General features: G+C 33.6%; 1 protein-coding gene across 1 annotated transcript in view; it reads left to right on the top strand.

Annotated features, from left to right (window-relative positions):
- Cht6 (Chitinase 6) overlaps positions 1 to 15,588 on the top strand; it is a 71,418-nt gene that overhangs the window by 24,630 nt on the left and 31,200 nt on the right. The window contains exons 2-19 of the mRNA XM_013314695.1: positions 3,645 to 3,699; positions 4,717 to 4,902; positions 5,102 to 5,253; positions 6,435 to 6,667; positions 8,706 to 8,835; positions 9,205 to 9,390; positions 9,936 to 10,158; positions 10,563 to 10,668; positions 10,931 to 11,065; positions 11,485 to 11,579; positions 11,872 to 11,994; positions 12,225 to 12,439; positions 12,786 to 12,885; positions 13,159 to 13,300; positions 13,445 to 13,561; positions 13,674 to 13,898; positions 14,041 to 14,190; positions 14,266 to 14,701. Of these exons, the coding sequence (XP_013170149.1) occupies positions 3,645 to 3,699; positions 4,717 to 4,902; positions 5,102 to 5,253; positions 6,435 to 6,667; positions 8,706 to 8,835; positions 9,205 to 9,390; positions 9,936 to 10,158; positions 10,563 to 10,668; positions 10,931 to 11,065; positions 11,485 to 11,579; positions 11,872 to 11,994; positions 12,225 to 12,439; positions 12,786 to 12,885; positions 13,159 to 13,300; positions 13,445 to 13,561; positions 13,674 to 13,898; positions 14,041 to 14,190; positions 14,266 to 14,701 (3,009 nt within the window). The remainder of the gene's footprint in view (positions 1 to 3,644; positions 3,700 to 4,716; positions 4,903 to 5,101; positions 5,254 to 6,434; positions 6,668 to 8,705; positions 8,836 to 9,204; positions 9,391 to 9,935; positions 10,159 to 10,562; positions 10,669 to 10,930; positions 11,066 to 11,484; positions 11,580 to 11,871; positions 11,995 to 12,224; positions 12,440 to 12,785; positions 12,886 to 13,158; positions 13,301 to 13,444; positions 13,562 to 13,673; positions 13,899 to 14,040; positions 14,191 to 14,265; positions 14,702 to 15,588) is intronic.

Here is a 15,588-nt window from a genome sequence, read left to right as displayed (position 1 = left end):
ATATACTTCTCATCTTACTAATATTATACGAGTAAATGCGAATATTTAAAGGTAAGGATGGATGGATGGATGGAGTCACCCCTAACTTAGGGTAGGCTCCGTGCCCCTCGGTGGGGACTGATCTATCTGAAATTTCGCATATACGTAGAACATGGTCTTGAAGAACACAGAGGCTACTAATTAAGTTTGTTTTTTAATTCCGTACGCCGAAGTCGACGGCAAAAGCTTGTTTTTTTATGAAGGTCATAGTATCTCTGTCTTGACATAGTTTTTATCATCTTATAGTGTTCTAATAGGAAATAAACTTTATTATTTATAGAAAACAACCAACAACCCGCTCGTGCGTACAGAAAGTGAAAAGTGACTTTCAACTCAAGAATGCTGTTCACTCCAGGAATTGTGATTACTTGGAAAAAGTTACGTAATTTTTAAACGTATTAGGGACGCGGAAACTGATGCGATTAGACTTGTTAATCTTTGAACAAGAAAGACGAGTTTTTTACTCTTTTTAATTGGTTAGGTGCTCAGTGAGTGATGACATGCATTCGTTTATTTACTCGACTACTTACTTAATATACGTATTATAAATTAGCAAACTTTAAAGTAATCCAAAGCTTTAAGGATATTCGTATCTTACTAATATTAAAAATGTGGATGAATGGATAGATAGATGTTTGTTAGAAGGTATCTTCAGAAAGGCTACATAGATCTCGCTGAAAGGCAATTGTAGAACATAGCCTGGATGAATACACAGGCTACTAGTTAAGTTTTTTTTTTTGATTCTGCGCTGACGGAGTCGCGATCAATCACACTAGTACTTCAAGTACTATATAGAATTTTTATTCTATGCGGAACAAATGAACATCAAAATCGTGATTTCTGGTGTGGAAAACGTGACAATCCATTTACTTTAATTATTTATTGTACTTTGAAATAGAATAATTAAAATTCCATCTTTTGTTTTTTATTGTAAAAAAATAACCTTTTTGGTACCTTTAGAATAGTATCCATAATATTATTTTTTGTAGCACATTATACTAATGTATTTTTTTATTTTTTAGTTCTATTTACATTTATTATTATTAAATAACATAGTTGTACTAATAGTAATGAAATGAAAATGAAACTTTAGGTCACGATCATTTTATTACAAGCATCCATTAAAAATATAGTCTACATAAAAATATTTTAGAACACTTTTTAATGCAAAAAAATATTTTAGAACACTTTTTATTGCAATTTATGTACATTGCTGTAATAAATAATTGTTGTGAATAACACGGTAGCGTATAATAGCAAGAACTCGAAATAAACCAGATTGCGTTTTTAACAAGTTTCGCTTTCAAAAAAAATGTTTGGTATTTAAACATTTTATGTATAATTTAGAGGTAACCATTTTTATTAAGAAACAAATACAAGTAAACAATTAAAGAAAATGAGTAATAGATTTTATTTTATAAATGTGTTCTAATATCGTGTTCAGAATTAAGAGATACAGCAGTGACTTTTTTCCTGACACAACGCTATTCGATTTATACGTTGTCAAAGTATACAAACAGCAAATAGAATACAAATGTCATTTAAAAGTATACAATATACAAAATATATTTGTATAAATATTGCAATAGAAATATTATCTAAGAGTTACTGATGCGTGTCAGTTACGCGGCGAGTGTGCTGCTTGTGTAATGCAGCGTGAACGATACCTACCATTCATATTTGCATCCTCTATACTGCTGTTGTACCTAAAACTACCAGTTCTAACACATTTCTTTAGATCTTCGTCAATATTTTAACTCTACAACCAAACGTGGTCAAACATACCAAACAATTTTAATAATATTATAAATGCGTTTGGATAGATGGAAGCATGTTTGTTAGAAACTATCTCCAGTATGGCTGCATAGATATTGCCAAAATTTGGCATAGATGTAAAATATAGCCTGGTAGAGCACATACTAATAAAGTTTTTTTTTAACCACGCGGATGGAGTCACGGGCCACAGCTAGTAATCTAAAAGGGAGATTCAACACACATCTCAATATTTTTATCTTAAAGATGGTTAATAATATACGACGTAGATGTATTTGCGGTGTCCTATCATTTGCGTACTTAAAATTAACTTAAAAGCTTCCTTGTCACGAAGTTATCAAGTAAATATTGTAATTATATTGAAATCATATATAGGTTTTGATATTATGCATTGTGTAACATACAACGGTACCGCACTCCATATTATAGTCCTGAATATTCATAGCGTGTAAACGGTTGCCAATGGTAACGGTTCGTTGGTGGTCTCATATTAGGTTAATATAGGCGACGGGATGTTGTGATGTGAATTCTGAGTAACGCCGCGCCGGGAAATATGTATGTTAATGTATTAATGCTAAGAGAAATATGTATGTTGTAAAATATTGAAATTATGATCAATGTATTACGATATAGCGTTCTAAATTTTTGACGTGCTAAGTTTTTTGATGGAAGGAATAAGAAGAAAGCAGTTTTATTAATCTTTCTCTATTTATACAATTTATTAAATATTCAGTATGTACTAGTAATACTGATCGCAAAAAAAATCATATTTCGTAAACCTTTAAAGAAAAATATTTTCTTTTATTTTTGTCTTTGTCCTTCCGCAAGTCCGCAAGTGTGTTTCCAATTTTGACGGTACTTTGGTCTCTGAAATACGATAAATGCAGCTAGTTTGCTTGTTAGAAGTAACACTGTAAAGGGAAATTATCTTTAGTGATTCAAGCATGACTCAGTCGAAGTCTTAATCAGGGCGTTCAAAGTTGTTTGGCATTTTACCTTCCTGATATGAGTCAGTACTAAAATTAAATATATATTTAAATAATACATAAATGACTCCTATAATAACTAATTGATATTGACATTCTAATTTTATGATTGAGTTTCCACTGTACACAAACATATACAATCAACAATATTGTATTGTACGATATGTATAATATTATACATTGTATACAATACCATATTGTATACATTGTATACAAGTTTTTATCTCAGTGAAAATTCATGACAAAATTAGCTAAGTATCAAATACACTAAATATCAATTGACTTAGGACTATGTTCTTATAGGTCAAATGTCTGAGTTCCGGTTTATGTGACGTAATGACAGTGTGCATAAATACCAAACGTATACGTAATCTGCATTGCCTAAAAGACTATAAGGTATTGCGTACAAGTTAAATGCAATCATTTTATATACTATCGATTTAGTAACTAATAATAAAAAACTGACATATAATATAAATCACTGTTGGCATATTTACATAACAAATGCATATATATTTGACTTATATGCGGCATAAAAAAAAAATTATTAAATTTTCAAAGACAAGATTTTAAATCCTTAAAATTAAAACTATTTGAAAACAAGAGAGAGGAGACTGTAAAACTCTTTTTGGGGTATTTCGTCTTTAAAGTTATGGAAAAACTTCCATTACTAAGTACATATTTAAGACTACCTGTAGACATTTCCGGTCCAACTTGGCAACAGTAACATAACACTTTAAGTTGTTTCAACTAGCAACTAATGTAGGTTGTTATATCTGATACAAGAATCATACATTTATAAATATTGAAGGTAAATTTTATTAAAAATTAATTCTTTGTCCACAGGAAATCACGAGGTGGTTACCATTGGTGTTGGCTGTTGTCACATTTGCAACTCCAGGTAAAATATTTTTATAAAATAATATTTAAGTTGAAAACAGTATGCATAAATATGTATCCATCATAAAATTTGAAAGGGAAAAATCCACTTTTAATTTAAAAAGGGTATTCACAGACCGCCGGACGGAGAACAAAGTGATCCTGTAAGGGTTCCTTTTTTGTTTTCGACGTACGGAACCCTAAAAAATGATTATTTAGTAACGAATGTAATAAAGGTCAGTTGTGACGCATTCCAATTTTATCCAAATCAAAATTTCTCAATCTTTTTTTTCCTTATATAAGATAAACAATTAGATTTTACCATCAACCATATTCTGACCTTCAACTTTATTTGAAACTTGTTTTGTTTTTAAACATAACTGTAACCTTTGTGGTACATAAAAAAACACATTCGTCTATTTAAATAGAAATATTTTTATAATCTTTATACAATGTATTTGTAGTCGTAAACTTTCATTGCCGCTTCTCATGCGAGTAAAAAGGCAAACGCGAAGGTTAAGCCACGTTTTATCGAGAGGCAAAGTGAATCTGAGACAATGCACCATTGTCGACCGCCCACCGGTTACCGGTGCGTTGGCCTTTAGTTTGATACAGAACAAGTGAATAACAGATACTATTATACATAGGTTTTATATGTTATCCATATTGTTAGCTATATAAAGCAATTGTTTTTGTCTACTCTATATATTTCCTATCTGTATAGCATCTAATGTAGAGTCAAATTGTTATGTATATTGCAATATAATCTTTGCTCTAAGTAATTATCTGTACATCATTTAAATGGCTTAATATTTTGTTATTATATTATCATTATATACAATATTAATTTATTCATTGATACATGTTAAAGCCCACGCCCAGTTATTTCAGTGAATAACAATTCTTAAAGCTTAATTAATTATAATGTCATTTATGAAATATTTCAGGAATGTTGACTATACGCTTGAATATTTTAAAGATGATGTTACAAAAACTTAGAAGCTTTTGCTTGAATCTTACTTAAACTTTTTTTTCACAGTTTTATCAGCGGAACCCCGAGTGGTATGCTACTACACTAACTGGTCGGTGTACCGACCGGGTACAGCGCGCTTCAACCCCCAGAACATCAACCCCTATCTCTGCACGCACTTGGTCTATGCCTTTGGTGGATTCACCAAAGACAATACATTTAAACCCTTCGATAAATATCAGGATATTGAAAAGGGTAAGCTATAAAAGGATAAATATTAAACCATACTTATTAGCGATAATAACATAGATCTCGTTGATGTTTTTTTTACGGCAGAGTTATATACTTGATGAAGCTTTTATAAAACGTAACTGTCTGAAGCCATACGTTGTCTTGTTTATGATTATGATTTTCTTTAACGAAATAAAATTAAACATTATATTGCTATTCTTAGGTGGGTATGCCAAGTTTACGGGTTTAAAAACCTACAATAAGAACCTGAAGACAATGCTGGCCATCGGCGGTTGGAACGAAGGCTCCAGCAGATTCTCTCCCATGGTCGCCTCCAGGGATCGGCGGAAGGAGTTTGTAAGGAATGCTATTAAGGTAAGGTTACTTGTGTTAAAAATTGTTTATGGCAACATTTAAAATCGACAATAGCTAGTCAATAAATAGGAGTTTTCCAACATTTTGTTTTAATGTTTCATGATATTGTTAAGAAGAAGTTAAAAATAAGTTGAACTAATATTTTTTACTATCATCAATAACTAGATAACCCGACTGGACAAATTGAAAAGTTTGAATAATATATTTCATTAATCAGCTCATAAATTAGGTTCAACCATATGTAATTTTATTAATCTTAAAAAGGACATATTTCGTTCACTGGTTAACATTAAAATTAGCAAATCAACTTTAAAATAAATGAAAAATCACATTCCATATTTCCTCGATATTCAACGAACGACATCCGAGAATGGCATTTAAGAAACATATTTCCTGCACTGTATTAGGTAAGGTTTCATAGTTCTAACGATAGTGATACGAGTAAGGAATGATTTCCGTTTTCAAAGTCAAGTTAAGATAAAAACATATGAAAGGAATAACTTGTTCGTTTATAAGTAGAGTCTAAGTAACTTGTACTTGTCGCACTTTCTCTCTGCGTTCCAAACAAGTGGTACTTGATCTGGTTAAGCAAGGAACTTAGAGTTTGCTTCCATTAAAGCGTTGTAACTTAAGTGATTCAATTATTTCTGACAGTAATATGAAAATAGTTTATTATGTAATGTTTTAACATTCAAAATAGTTAAGTTAACTCTGCTTAGTTTAATATTCTTTCCTAATTTAACTTTTGAATTGTTTTGTTTTATAAAATTATTGTTACATGAGATTAGCGTTGTTCTAAATTTATATTATATATTATAACTAAGTAATAAATGGAATTCGTTGTCTTGTCACATTAACGAAGATAACAATAGCATGTTAGTCACGCCCCATTCAAGTTATATCAATATTATATAATATTTGAGAGTCAATATAACTTAATTATATAACTTTCAATAAATAAAGACAATGCCACTTACATAACGAAACTAATAACAATATCGAAGCATTTAAAATATATACGTACATTGAAGTCTTTACACCTGTTATTGTAGGAACTTCTTTTGGTTGCATATCTCCATCACCAATTTTCTAGAAACGCAATACATTCCTATTGAAATTTTACAAACTTTTATACACATTATTTCTAATTATACCATTAATTCGTTAATATTATGTTACAGTTCCTTAGACAAAACCACTTTGATGGACTCGACCTTGATTGGGAGTACCCGGCCTTCAGAGACGGCGGCAAACCGAAAGACAGAGAGAACTACGCGAAACTCGTCCGGGAACTGAGAGAGGAATTCGAAAGGGAATCGGAGAAGACCGGAAAACCTCGTCTATTACTCACCATGGCTGTACCAGCCGGCATAGAGTACATACAGAAAGGCTTCGATATAGAAACGTTAAACAAGTAAGTTCAAACTGCATCTAATTGCCCTTTTCCATATAAATTCCCTTTTCATATAATAAAACATAAAAGTCGACACCGTTAGTACTACTTTTATCACATATTTATCAGCGATCATATCTTTTCTTATACGTATTTAGTTTCTTAGTTATGGATACGGATTCTGGCAAAATCCCTAAGTTCAAACATAAGATATGCCGATCATCATACGACAAACTTGACAAACTTCTTTGTGACCTTGACGTGTTTTGTCGATTAGATCAAAGAGCTATGCAAATGCAAAGACAACACGATGTTTGGCTACACTCGTGCGTGTACTTGCGACATACATCAAACTCACATCAGCCACCGTTACCTAACTCCCTATACCAATGTCATATTGCTTCATACTGCGGAGTAAGCCTTTGACTAACAAATAATTACGCTCTCTGATATTTGAACCTTTTGTTTACAAAACAAACAAAATTAAGGCTTCATATTTAGTTGAATAGAAAGAAAATTAAAAGCTAAAATATGTTAAATGTCAGTTTACACATACATAGTGACAAAACTTTAACAGTAACATTATCATCAGCATAAGTCCCCACTGAGGGGCTTGAAGCCTACCCTAAGTTAGGGGTGACTAGAACATAGACAACAAGCTAGCCCAGTGCGGGTTGACTGCAAGTTACATCACAATATTTAACTTCAATAGTGACATAAATTCAAGTAAATTAGTCCAAAGGATTTTTTTAACTGGTTCACATGAAGTTCAATTAACGGAAAAGCAGTTTTTATAAACGCATATCTGGCATTGGTTTTCATAGTGTGATTTTATCATTTATCTTTCTTGTTAGTTGTTGCGGCGATATGAGTGATAACGTTCACCGTTCATATAAAGCATGAGTCACATGCGTGTCTCGGAGCTATGATTGCTATGTGGTAATCTTGATACGGCAACTGGAACGTCCGCAAACACAATAGCTCCAAGGCTGCATACACAATGTATTAGGGCTGCTGAGTGTGCAACTGCAATTTTAACTTGTTACGTCACACGAGTACTTTAAGTAATGAATAAGTAATGTTCTTATTTCAGACGAAGAAATTAGGTTTTCTTAGGTCTTTCGTAGGTTTTCTAAATTACCAATTAAATGTGACATTTGCATTTTAATATTTCGATGCAATATTTTGTTGAAATTGGAGAAACTAAATAAGTATTTAAGTTTCTTATTTGTTTAACTATAATTTTTTGACAGAATTTAAGTCTTATTATATTATAAATTAAAACCCTCGGTATTCTAATACGAAAAGGCATACAAAATATGTTCATAAGTTGTTTACTAATATGTTAATAATTTGTTTGAGAAGGTTCCTGTCTCTGCATGAGAAGGTTCCTGTCTCTGCAGCCCTGACCACTGGTTGTTTGAGTCATTTGATTCCGCAGCCGGTGGTGTTCTGTTTTTAATATAATATGTTTTGTATATTTTTATTTTTTTGGATATGAAATGTATTATATTATAATAGAAATATGATAAATAAATGTACAAATAATAATAATGTTTACTAATAACGTACACCCTCTTAATGATAATTTACTTCCTTTCTTGTTAAAGTACTATATAAGTAAATTGCTAAAGCATATGTAATAGTAGGTATGATACAAAATATTCATCGCTCTGATTATTTTCTGTTTCGTAAACAAAACATCTTACGCGGTGCGCATGCGCACAAACGATATTAAGATTGTTTAAAGCAACAAAGGATGCATTTACTATTGTTGCATATTTTTTTTGTTTTAACACAGATTATGTAAATCGTACAAGACGCTTACTATAATTCGTCACGAGGATGTGTGGTAACTGGAGGCTTAACTATCATACTTTTTATTCTCTTCCAATATATAATGGTTACAAAAATAACTAACAAAAATCATAAATCCAATCAGTGTCTGTAACTAATCTTTGTTACTTCAGTAAAAGATTGTAACTAATTTGCTCTATACTGTTACTGTTATTGATTTTTTTTAAATAAGTATTGATGTTATATTAATTGTTAATTGCAGATACTTGGACTGGATGAACTTACTATCTTACGACTATCACTCGGCGTTCGAGCCAGCGGTCAACCACCACGCGCCGCTCTACCCGCTGGAAGAGCCCAACGAGTACAGCGTCGATAACGAACTTAATATCGTAAGTATTTTTAATTAATAGTACATTTTTATTTGTCTTTGGTCCCTGCAACTTGTGAAACTTCATGAAAAGAGATGAAAATGTATAACAATTAGATGTCAACAAACTACAGAAACAATTTTCCCGTCACGCTATTCACTGAGTTGGTGCAAGAATGAGGTCAAGTAGTGGCTAAAGTTTACATTGTGTTTATTGTTGAAACATTTGAAGCTTTAATAAGAAGATTTCTGAATAAATTATCGTTTCTTATTTCCTTAAGTTGTGTTTAAGTTCAAAAACACGTTAAAATTGTTTAGTTACTTTTATCAAAGCATTATTTACACTTCATTAGTGAAATGCAATAAAAGAGTTTATATCTTTCTTTTACAGGATTACACAATAAAATTCTATCTGGAGAACGGTGCGGACCCCAACAAGTTAGTGCTCGGTATACCGACGTACGGACGCTCTTACACGTTATTCAACCCCGATGCAGTGGAGATTGGCTCCCCTGCTGACGGTCCCGGAGAACAGGGGGATGCGACCAGGGAGAAAGGATACTTGGCATACTACGAGGTAAGTGTTCGAAAATCATCCAAACCGTAATAGTTCCTATTCGTCGTATATTAACACATTCCTTTCTACATATCATGTATCATGTATCATGTACACTATTCTGATATTTTGTTATCTGGTAAATATATTAAAAAAGGTGACTACAAGATTTCGTTCTCTATATTATTCTTCTATATGTTTTAAATATGTGGGTTTTCCTCATATTATGGTCAGAGCTTCATTATAAATCCAAAGTTTTGAAATAGGAATATACATGGTTATAAAAATATGTTTTAATATCTTGTTATCCGGTTGACAAATAACCGGTTATTGTGACGAGTTGAGTGAAATATGTTTGTGATTCATGAATATAATAATGATATGAAAATTATTTGGTCATTGAAATGTTAAGTTGTTAGTAATGCGTACATGTATTTGCTTTTAAAGAATTTAACGCATGTGGACATTTTTTAATATAATAAATAGACGTACAACTAAACGACGAAATAATATTCCTTTTATTTTAAAGAAAATTGAAATCTAATTTATTATTATAATATTACCAGATATGCGAAGCTCTCAAGCCGAAGCAGAAGAAACGCAGCATCAGTTCTGACTCAGAAGAATACTCAGATGAAGAAGAGGAAGAGGAAGAAGAATGGACGGTTATGCATCCCAACCCCACCGCAATGGGTCCAGTCGCCTTCAAAGGCAACCAGTGGGTTGGCTACGATGATATTGACATTGTTAAGAAGAAAGCCGAATACGTCGCTGAAAATGGATTAGGAGGTTAGTCTTCAAATAATTTTTTCTTATAGTAAACTTCGCAATTTCTTTGAATCTATTGAAGTTTTATCCAATATTTATATTTACAATTTTTTCTTATTATGTTAAATTTTAGTTCTCATCTCGCATACATTGTTTAATTAACCGTGGGTTTTTGAAACCAAAATCGCTGTTTAAAATATATTATTATTTTTCTTTGTTTGTTTGATGTACCGGAAAACAATATGTTTTATACAGATTTCGGTCTCAGAAACAAGCTCTAAGTGCTCTAACAAATTTTTTAACCCTTACTTATGATTTCTCATAAAAAATATTCATGTATTATAACAGTTTTGAATTCCGCAGTAAGATGTAAATAAATTAAATTGAACATAATTGCAAGTTTTTCTTTTTTTTTCTTTTTGCAGGCATTATGTTCTGGTCTATCGATAACGACGACTTCCGGGGCAACTGTCACGGCAAGCCATACCCACTCATAGAAGCGGCCAAGGAGTCCTATATACAAAAACTTGGGTACGTTACAAATATGTACAAAATAATATAGTTCTATATATATATATAATTAATTATAATAAAATATGACGGCATTCTAATAGTTATGTATTGAAACAAAAAATAATTATTAAGATAATAAAAAACCAAATGATTATGTTAAAACTTACCAAAAATTCTCATATATTATAAGAAAACATTCTCAAGTTTTTATTACATCTGTTGTTAATAAAAAAACATTAGGAAGATAAAAGTAAACTAATCAAATAATTACATTGTTTAGATCGACGGATAACACTGTTGTATCGGAAAGGCCGAAGTCCCGCAAATCCGGCAGTAAGTCTGGCAGGAGGAACAAACGTCCTCGCACCACGTCTACCACCACCACAACTACAACTACTGAGAAACCATCTACAAGGTATAAAATAGTTTATTTTATAGGCCATAGGCAACTCATAGACTTTTTTATATCATAAGGTAGCAAATGAGTCAACAGTCTACGTCTAAATATGCGACCACTGCCCGTAGACATCTATAATTGCAGATGCGGTAACGTTAGGTAAATGGTAGGTACGTTTAATCTACAGAGGAGGAGGAGCACAGTAAGAGGAAACATTTCCTTCTTATTCGTCTCCGCCTCCATTAAATCTTCCCCTGCCAATCCTTTCCTTGTAAGATAAGCGTGGGAAGGGAAAGAAGGCCAATACATCAGTTATATGTATTTAATAAGTTAAAACTTACAGCAAATCCAATTCCTCCATATATTCATGTTATTACATCAACTATCTTTGGCACGTTATAATAAATGAACTAAGCTAATATTGTTTATAATTTTAGGAGCAACAAACGTAAGAGCGGATCAGCTACAAGTACGACTCCTGCCTGGAACGTCATCACTCCCGAACCACCTACAACTCCTGACCCTGGTTCAGGTACAAAATTTTTATACCTCTAACTCATCCAAACATAAATACAGCTTTGTACAACAACAAAAAAAATACAACTTCCTAAAGTCTTATGAAACGTGTAGATACAGTTTGTATAACTTTCGGAGGTAGACAAAGTGCATTCCCTCCGAAGCGATTCCATATCGAATGTATGGAACTGACGCACGCCAATCACGTTACTTAACGAAAGATATTGTCGATTCTGATGTTGTTCTGAAAAATTAGATTTAAAACTAATGACAAACGTTTATTTCATGTTTCATTGTTTTGTTTTCAGACTTCAAGTGCACAGACGAAGGTTTCTTCCCGCATCCGCGTGATTGCAAGAAGTACTTCTGGTGCCTCGACTCCGGCCCCTCCGACCTCGGCATCGTTGCTCACCAGTTCACTTGCCCTTCAGGTACACAATCCTTCTTTCACTTTCCAACTTATTATTTAAGATAGTCACTTTGCTTAGACAGATTGATAGTCATAAAAAACTAATTTATTTATAGCTAAAGTGACAAAGAATTTTATAAATATGTTCATTACGGTATCTACAAAAAAAAATTATAACCTAATCTGTGTCCAATTTATTGTATAGAAGAGGTAAATAATATAACAGAAATTATAATTAAAATCAATTTACAGGTCTATACTTCAACAAAGCGGCAGATTCTTGTGATTTTGCGCGCAATGTACTTTGCAAAGTGTCGGCGGCTACAACCAAGGCTCCCACTAAAGCGCCTACCACAAGAACAACGGTCACCACAACAACAACGACGACCACGACACGAAAGCCTTTGAGGATCAGTACCCGCAACTCACTTCTGTTTAGAACAACATCCACTACACCGGCACCTCAGGTAATGCAACAATCGCTTATCGACATAATATTTTTTATTAAATCTACTAATTCTTAAGGCAAGAAAATATATGTATATGCACAGTTGTACCAGGATAAGCAATAGTCCTTAAAGAGGTCCTCTTATGGAGGTGTGCATCGAGAGTTGTGTGGTCGTGCATCGGGATCGTACAATGACTTTTAGAGGTTTCTCCCTATCCAGTTTTCGCTTATTTAGATTGGCCTTTGTGCGTACCAAATGCATATTTGGTTTCGTTTTCTTAAAGCCTCGTAATTTTCTTTCTTCGAAATTGTTAACTGTAGTGTCTAGTTAAATCCCTATATAAGACCTAACTACTTTTGTTCAGGAGGAAGAATACGAAGACGAGGACGACGAAGATAACACAGCTGACGATGCAGAAGATCCTAAAGTTATTAAGGAACTAATCGATTTAATTAAGAAAGTCGGTAAGTAAAATCCAAAATATTAAGCTTTGAGCTTTTATTATATGATTGTGTTTTACCTTTTTATATATTACGTATAAATGATTGGTAAATTTAGTACTATTAATGGCTAAGATCCAACGGCTAATAATGAAGACAAAATTGGTATGATTCTTAAACTCGGATAACACAGTGATGCGTAATAAAGATTTAGAGAATGCTGCAGAGCGCACGATCCATTTCCCCAAAGTACCAGTAAGATTGCCAGGAGTTATTTTATTAATATTGTTGTAACAGGTGGCGTGGAACAGCTGGAAAAGCAGCTCGGCTTGTCAGAGACATCCATCAGTACTAGCGGTGATGTAGCCACAAGTACGCCCTCTTCCTTCAACAAAAAGCTTTACCAAAAGGTTTTGGAACGGGCCCGAGGAAGGGGCAAGTAAGTGATAATTTGTTATAGAAATATTAAAATATAGAAATTATAGAAAATACTTTGGTATTTTCTATTTATAGTTATTAAAAATTTAAAACATTTATTACAAAAGAGGATATTATTAAAAATTTAATGATTGTTTTATTACAGATTTAACACAAATGGTGTTACTGGCAGTCAGTCACAAAACAGTCGCAGCGGACCGCAAAACGAAGGCCTCCAGCCAACCGCAGACCAAGATCGATTACTGAACAAAGATAGACCACAGTCAGTACACATAATTTTTATCCCTTATTTCTGTTATACCTGTAAAAACGATGCACAATAATATCAAAGATTAAATAAAAAAAATCACATACATTTTTCCTTTGTTTTATAGGTACGTAACAATTAATCGATCTCGTCCACCGACAACTGAGAACTCTTTAGAGAGTGAGGAGATCGAAGACGAACAGGAATCAGCGGAACAGCAATTGACGCGAGGCAGATCAGCCGGAGTACAATCCAAAGTAGCCACAACAAGCAAACCATTGCAGTATGTTAATATCAGACGATCGAGGCCTACGACAACTGTACCTGATTCTGCTGATGATTCAGGATCCAGGTAATTTCTTAACGCTATAACGAAAAAGATGAAATATTGAAAAACGTAAATATAAATAAATATATTTAAATTATCAAATCTTAATTAACGGAAACTTATGTTGAAAATTTTGTTGGGGTTCTAATGGTGTCCTTATTTTTAGGAATAATGCTCTATTTGAACGCGTGGAGCCGTATGTATCCGTGTCGGAAGCAGTCAACTCTCTCGACATCGCCAGTGCTAGGAGAGAGAATATTCCCGAATACGTGACAATTAGACGAAGTCGCCCTACTACCGAAACAACTACTGCGCAGTAAGTTGTTTTCTGTATTTTGTATTATTTTCATATCCTGGATGCACTTATATTTATGAAACTCTATTCTTTTAGATATCAGAATTCGGAAACTGAAGTTGAATCCCAGGAATCTGCTTTAGAAAGAGAAATAACTTCTCCATCTCTGCAACCCCAGTACACTTCAGTATTGCGAATCCGTTCTACCACACTTCCTCCTCTTGAGGAGCCAAGCAGCCCTGAACCAACAACAGTCCTTGCTGTTCAAATCTCTTCTTTATTAAATTCTCCAACGCCTGCGGAAATACCTTCATCTGAGTCTTTGTCATCTATATCTATCACAACACAAGAAATTGAAGTCCCTACAACAACCGCTACCAGTCCTACTACAACTACAATGCCGACAACACCATCTACCACTACGACAACTGAAGCCCCTTCAACTACTACCTCACGTCGAAATGGCTTGAGACGTCGTGGGTCTACTACAGCGTCAACCGCAACTACATCATCTCCAACATCAACAACTCAGGTGAGTTCTAGGAATTATAATTTTGTACGTCGGCGTAAGCCTTTATCCACACCTAATGAAATAACCTCGGAATCGGAAGAAAATATACTTTCTAGAAAAATCAGATCAACTACACCAAACAGTCGTGAGGTCGAGGGTATTAAACAAAATCGTGAATCGGCACGAAACAGAAGATTTAGAATTAGATATCAACCTTCAGTAGACGATTCGTTACCTGCCGCAGCATCACCGGTGTCTGCAAGTAATTTTGAGGAAAAGTTTAATTCTGACGAAGATCTGTCTTTAACATCTGCTGATGATGCTCCCATGTATGTACGAAGAGACACAAACAATGATGATATCGATGAAGAAACTTCTTCTACTGAAATCGACGAAATACCAGAAGATAGCGAATTCTCAGCTACCACTGTAGAAGACAAGCGCCCAACAACTATATTTAGAGGCCGAGGAAGATATACAACTATTACTACTACTGAAGCTATAAGTCAATCAACTACTACTGAATCTGCAGTTACACAAAGACGTCCTACTTTCGCTAGATTTACACCGCGACCATTTGCCAGGCCCACGTTGAGGCCATCGATTAATAGAGAAAGAACTGAAGGAGTTATATCTCCGAGAATTCCCCTTCGGGCGTCTTTTGGAAGATCACGACTATCTACGTCGGTTCCTAACATCGCTATAGGACCTCAGCCCCGAAGATTACCGTTCCCGTCTAGATCTACAACAACTACAACAACGACGACAACTGAACAAACGTTTACTACTGAAATTGACGACGAAGACTTAGAAAACAAACGAGATGATATTTACCTTTCAGAGAGTGCGATTGAAGAAAAAGAACATAAAGATGAAAATGAAAGATTTAGCACTACGAATTTCGAGGA

Source organism: Papilio xuthus, unplaced genomic scaffold (genome assembly GCF_000836235.2).
Source record: "Papilio xuthus unplaced genomic scaffold, Pxut_1.1 DF827135.1, whole genome shotgun sequence".
Lineage (NCBI taxonomy): Eukaryota > Metazoa > Arthropoda > Insecta > Lepidoptera > Papilionidae > Papilio > Papilio xuthus.
Note: the sequence above shows the minus strand (reverse complement) of the source record. Positions and strands in the feature narration are given on the sequence as shown.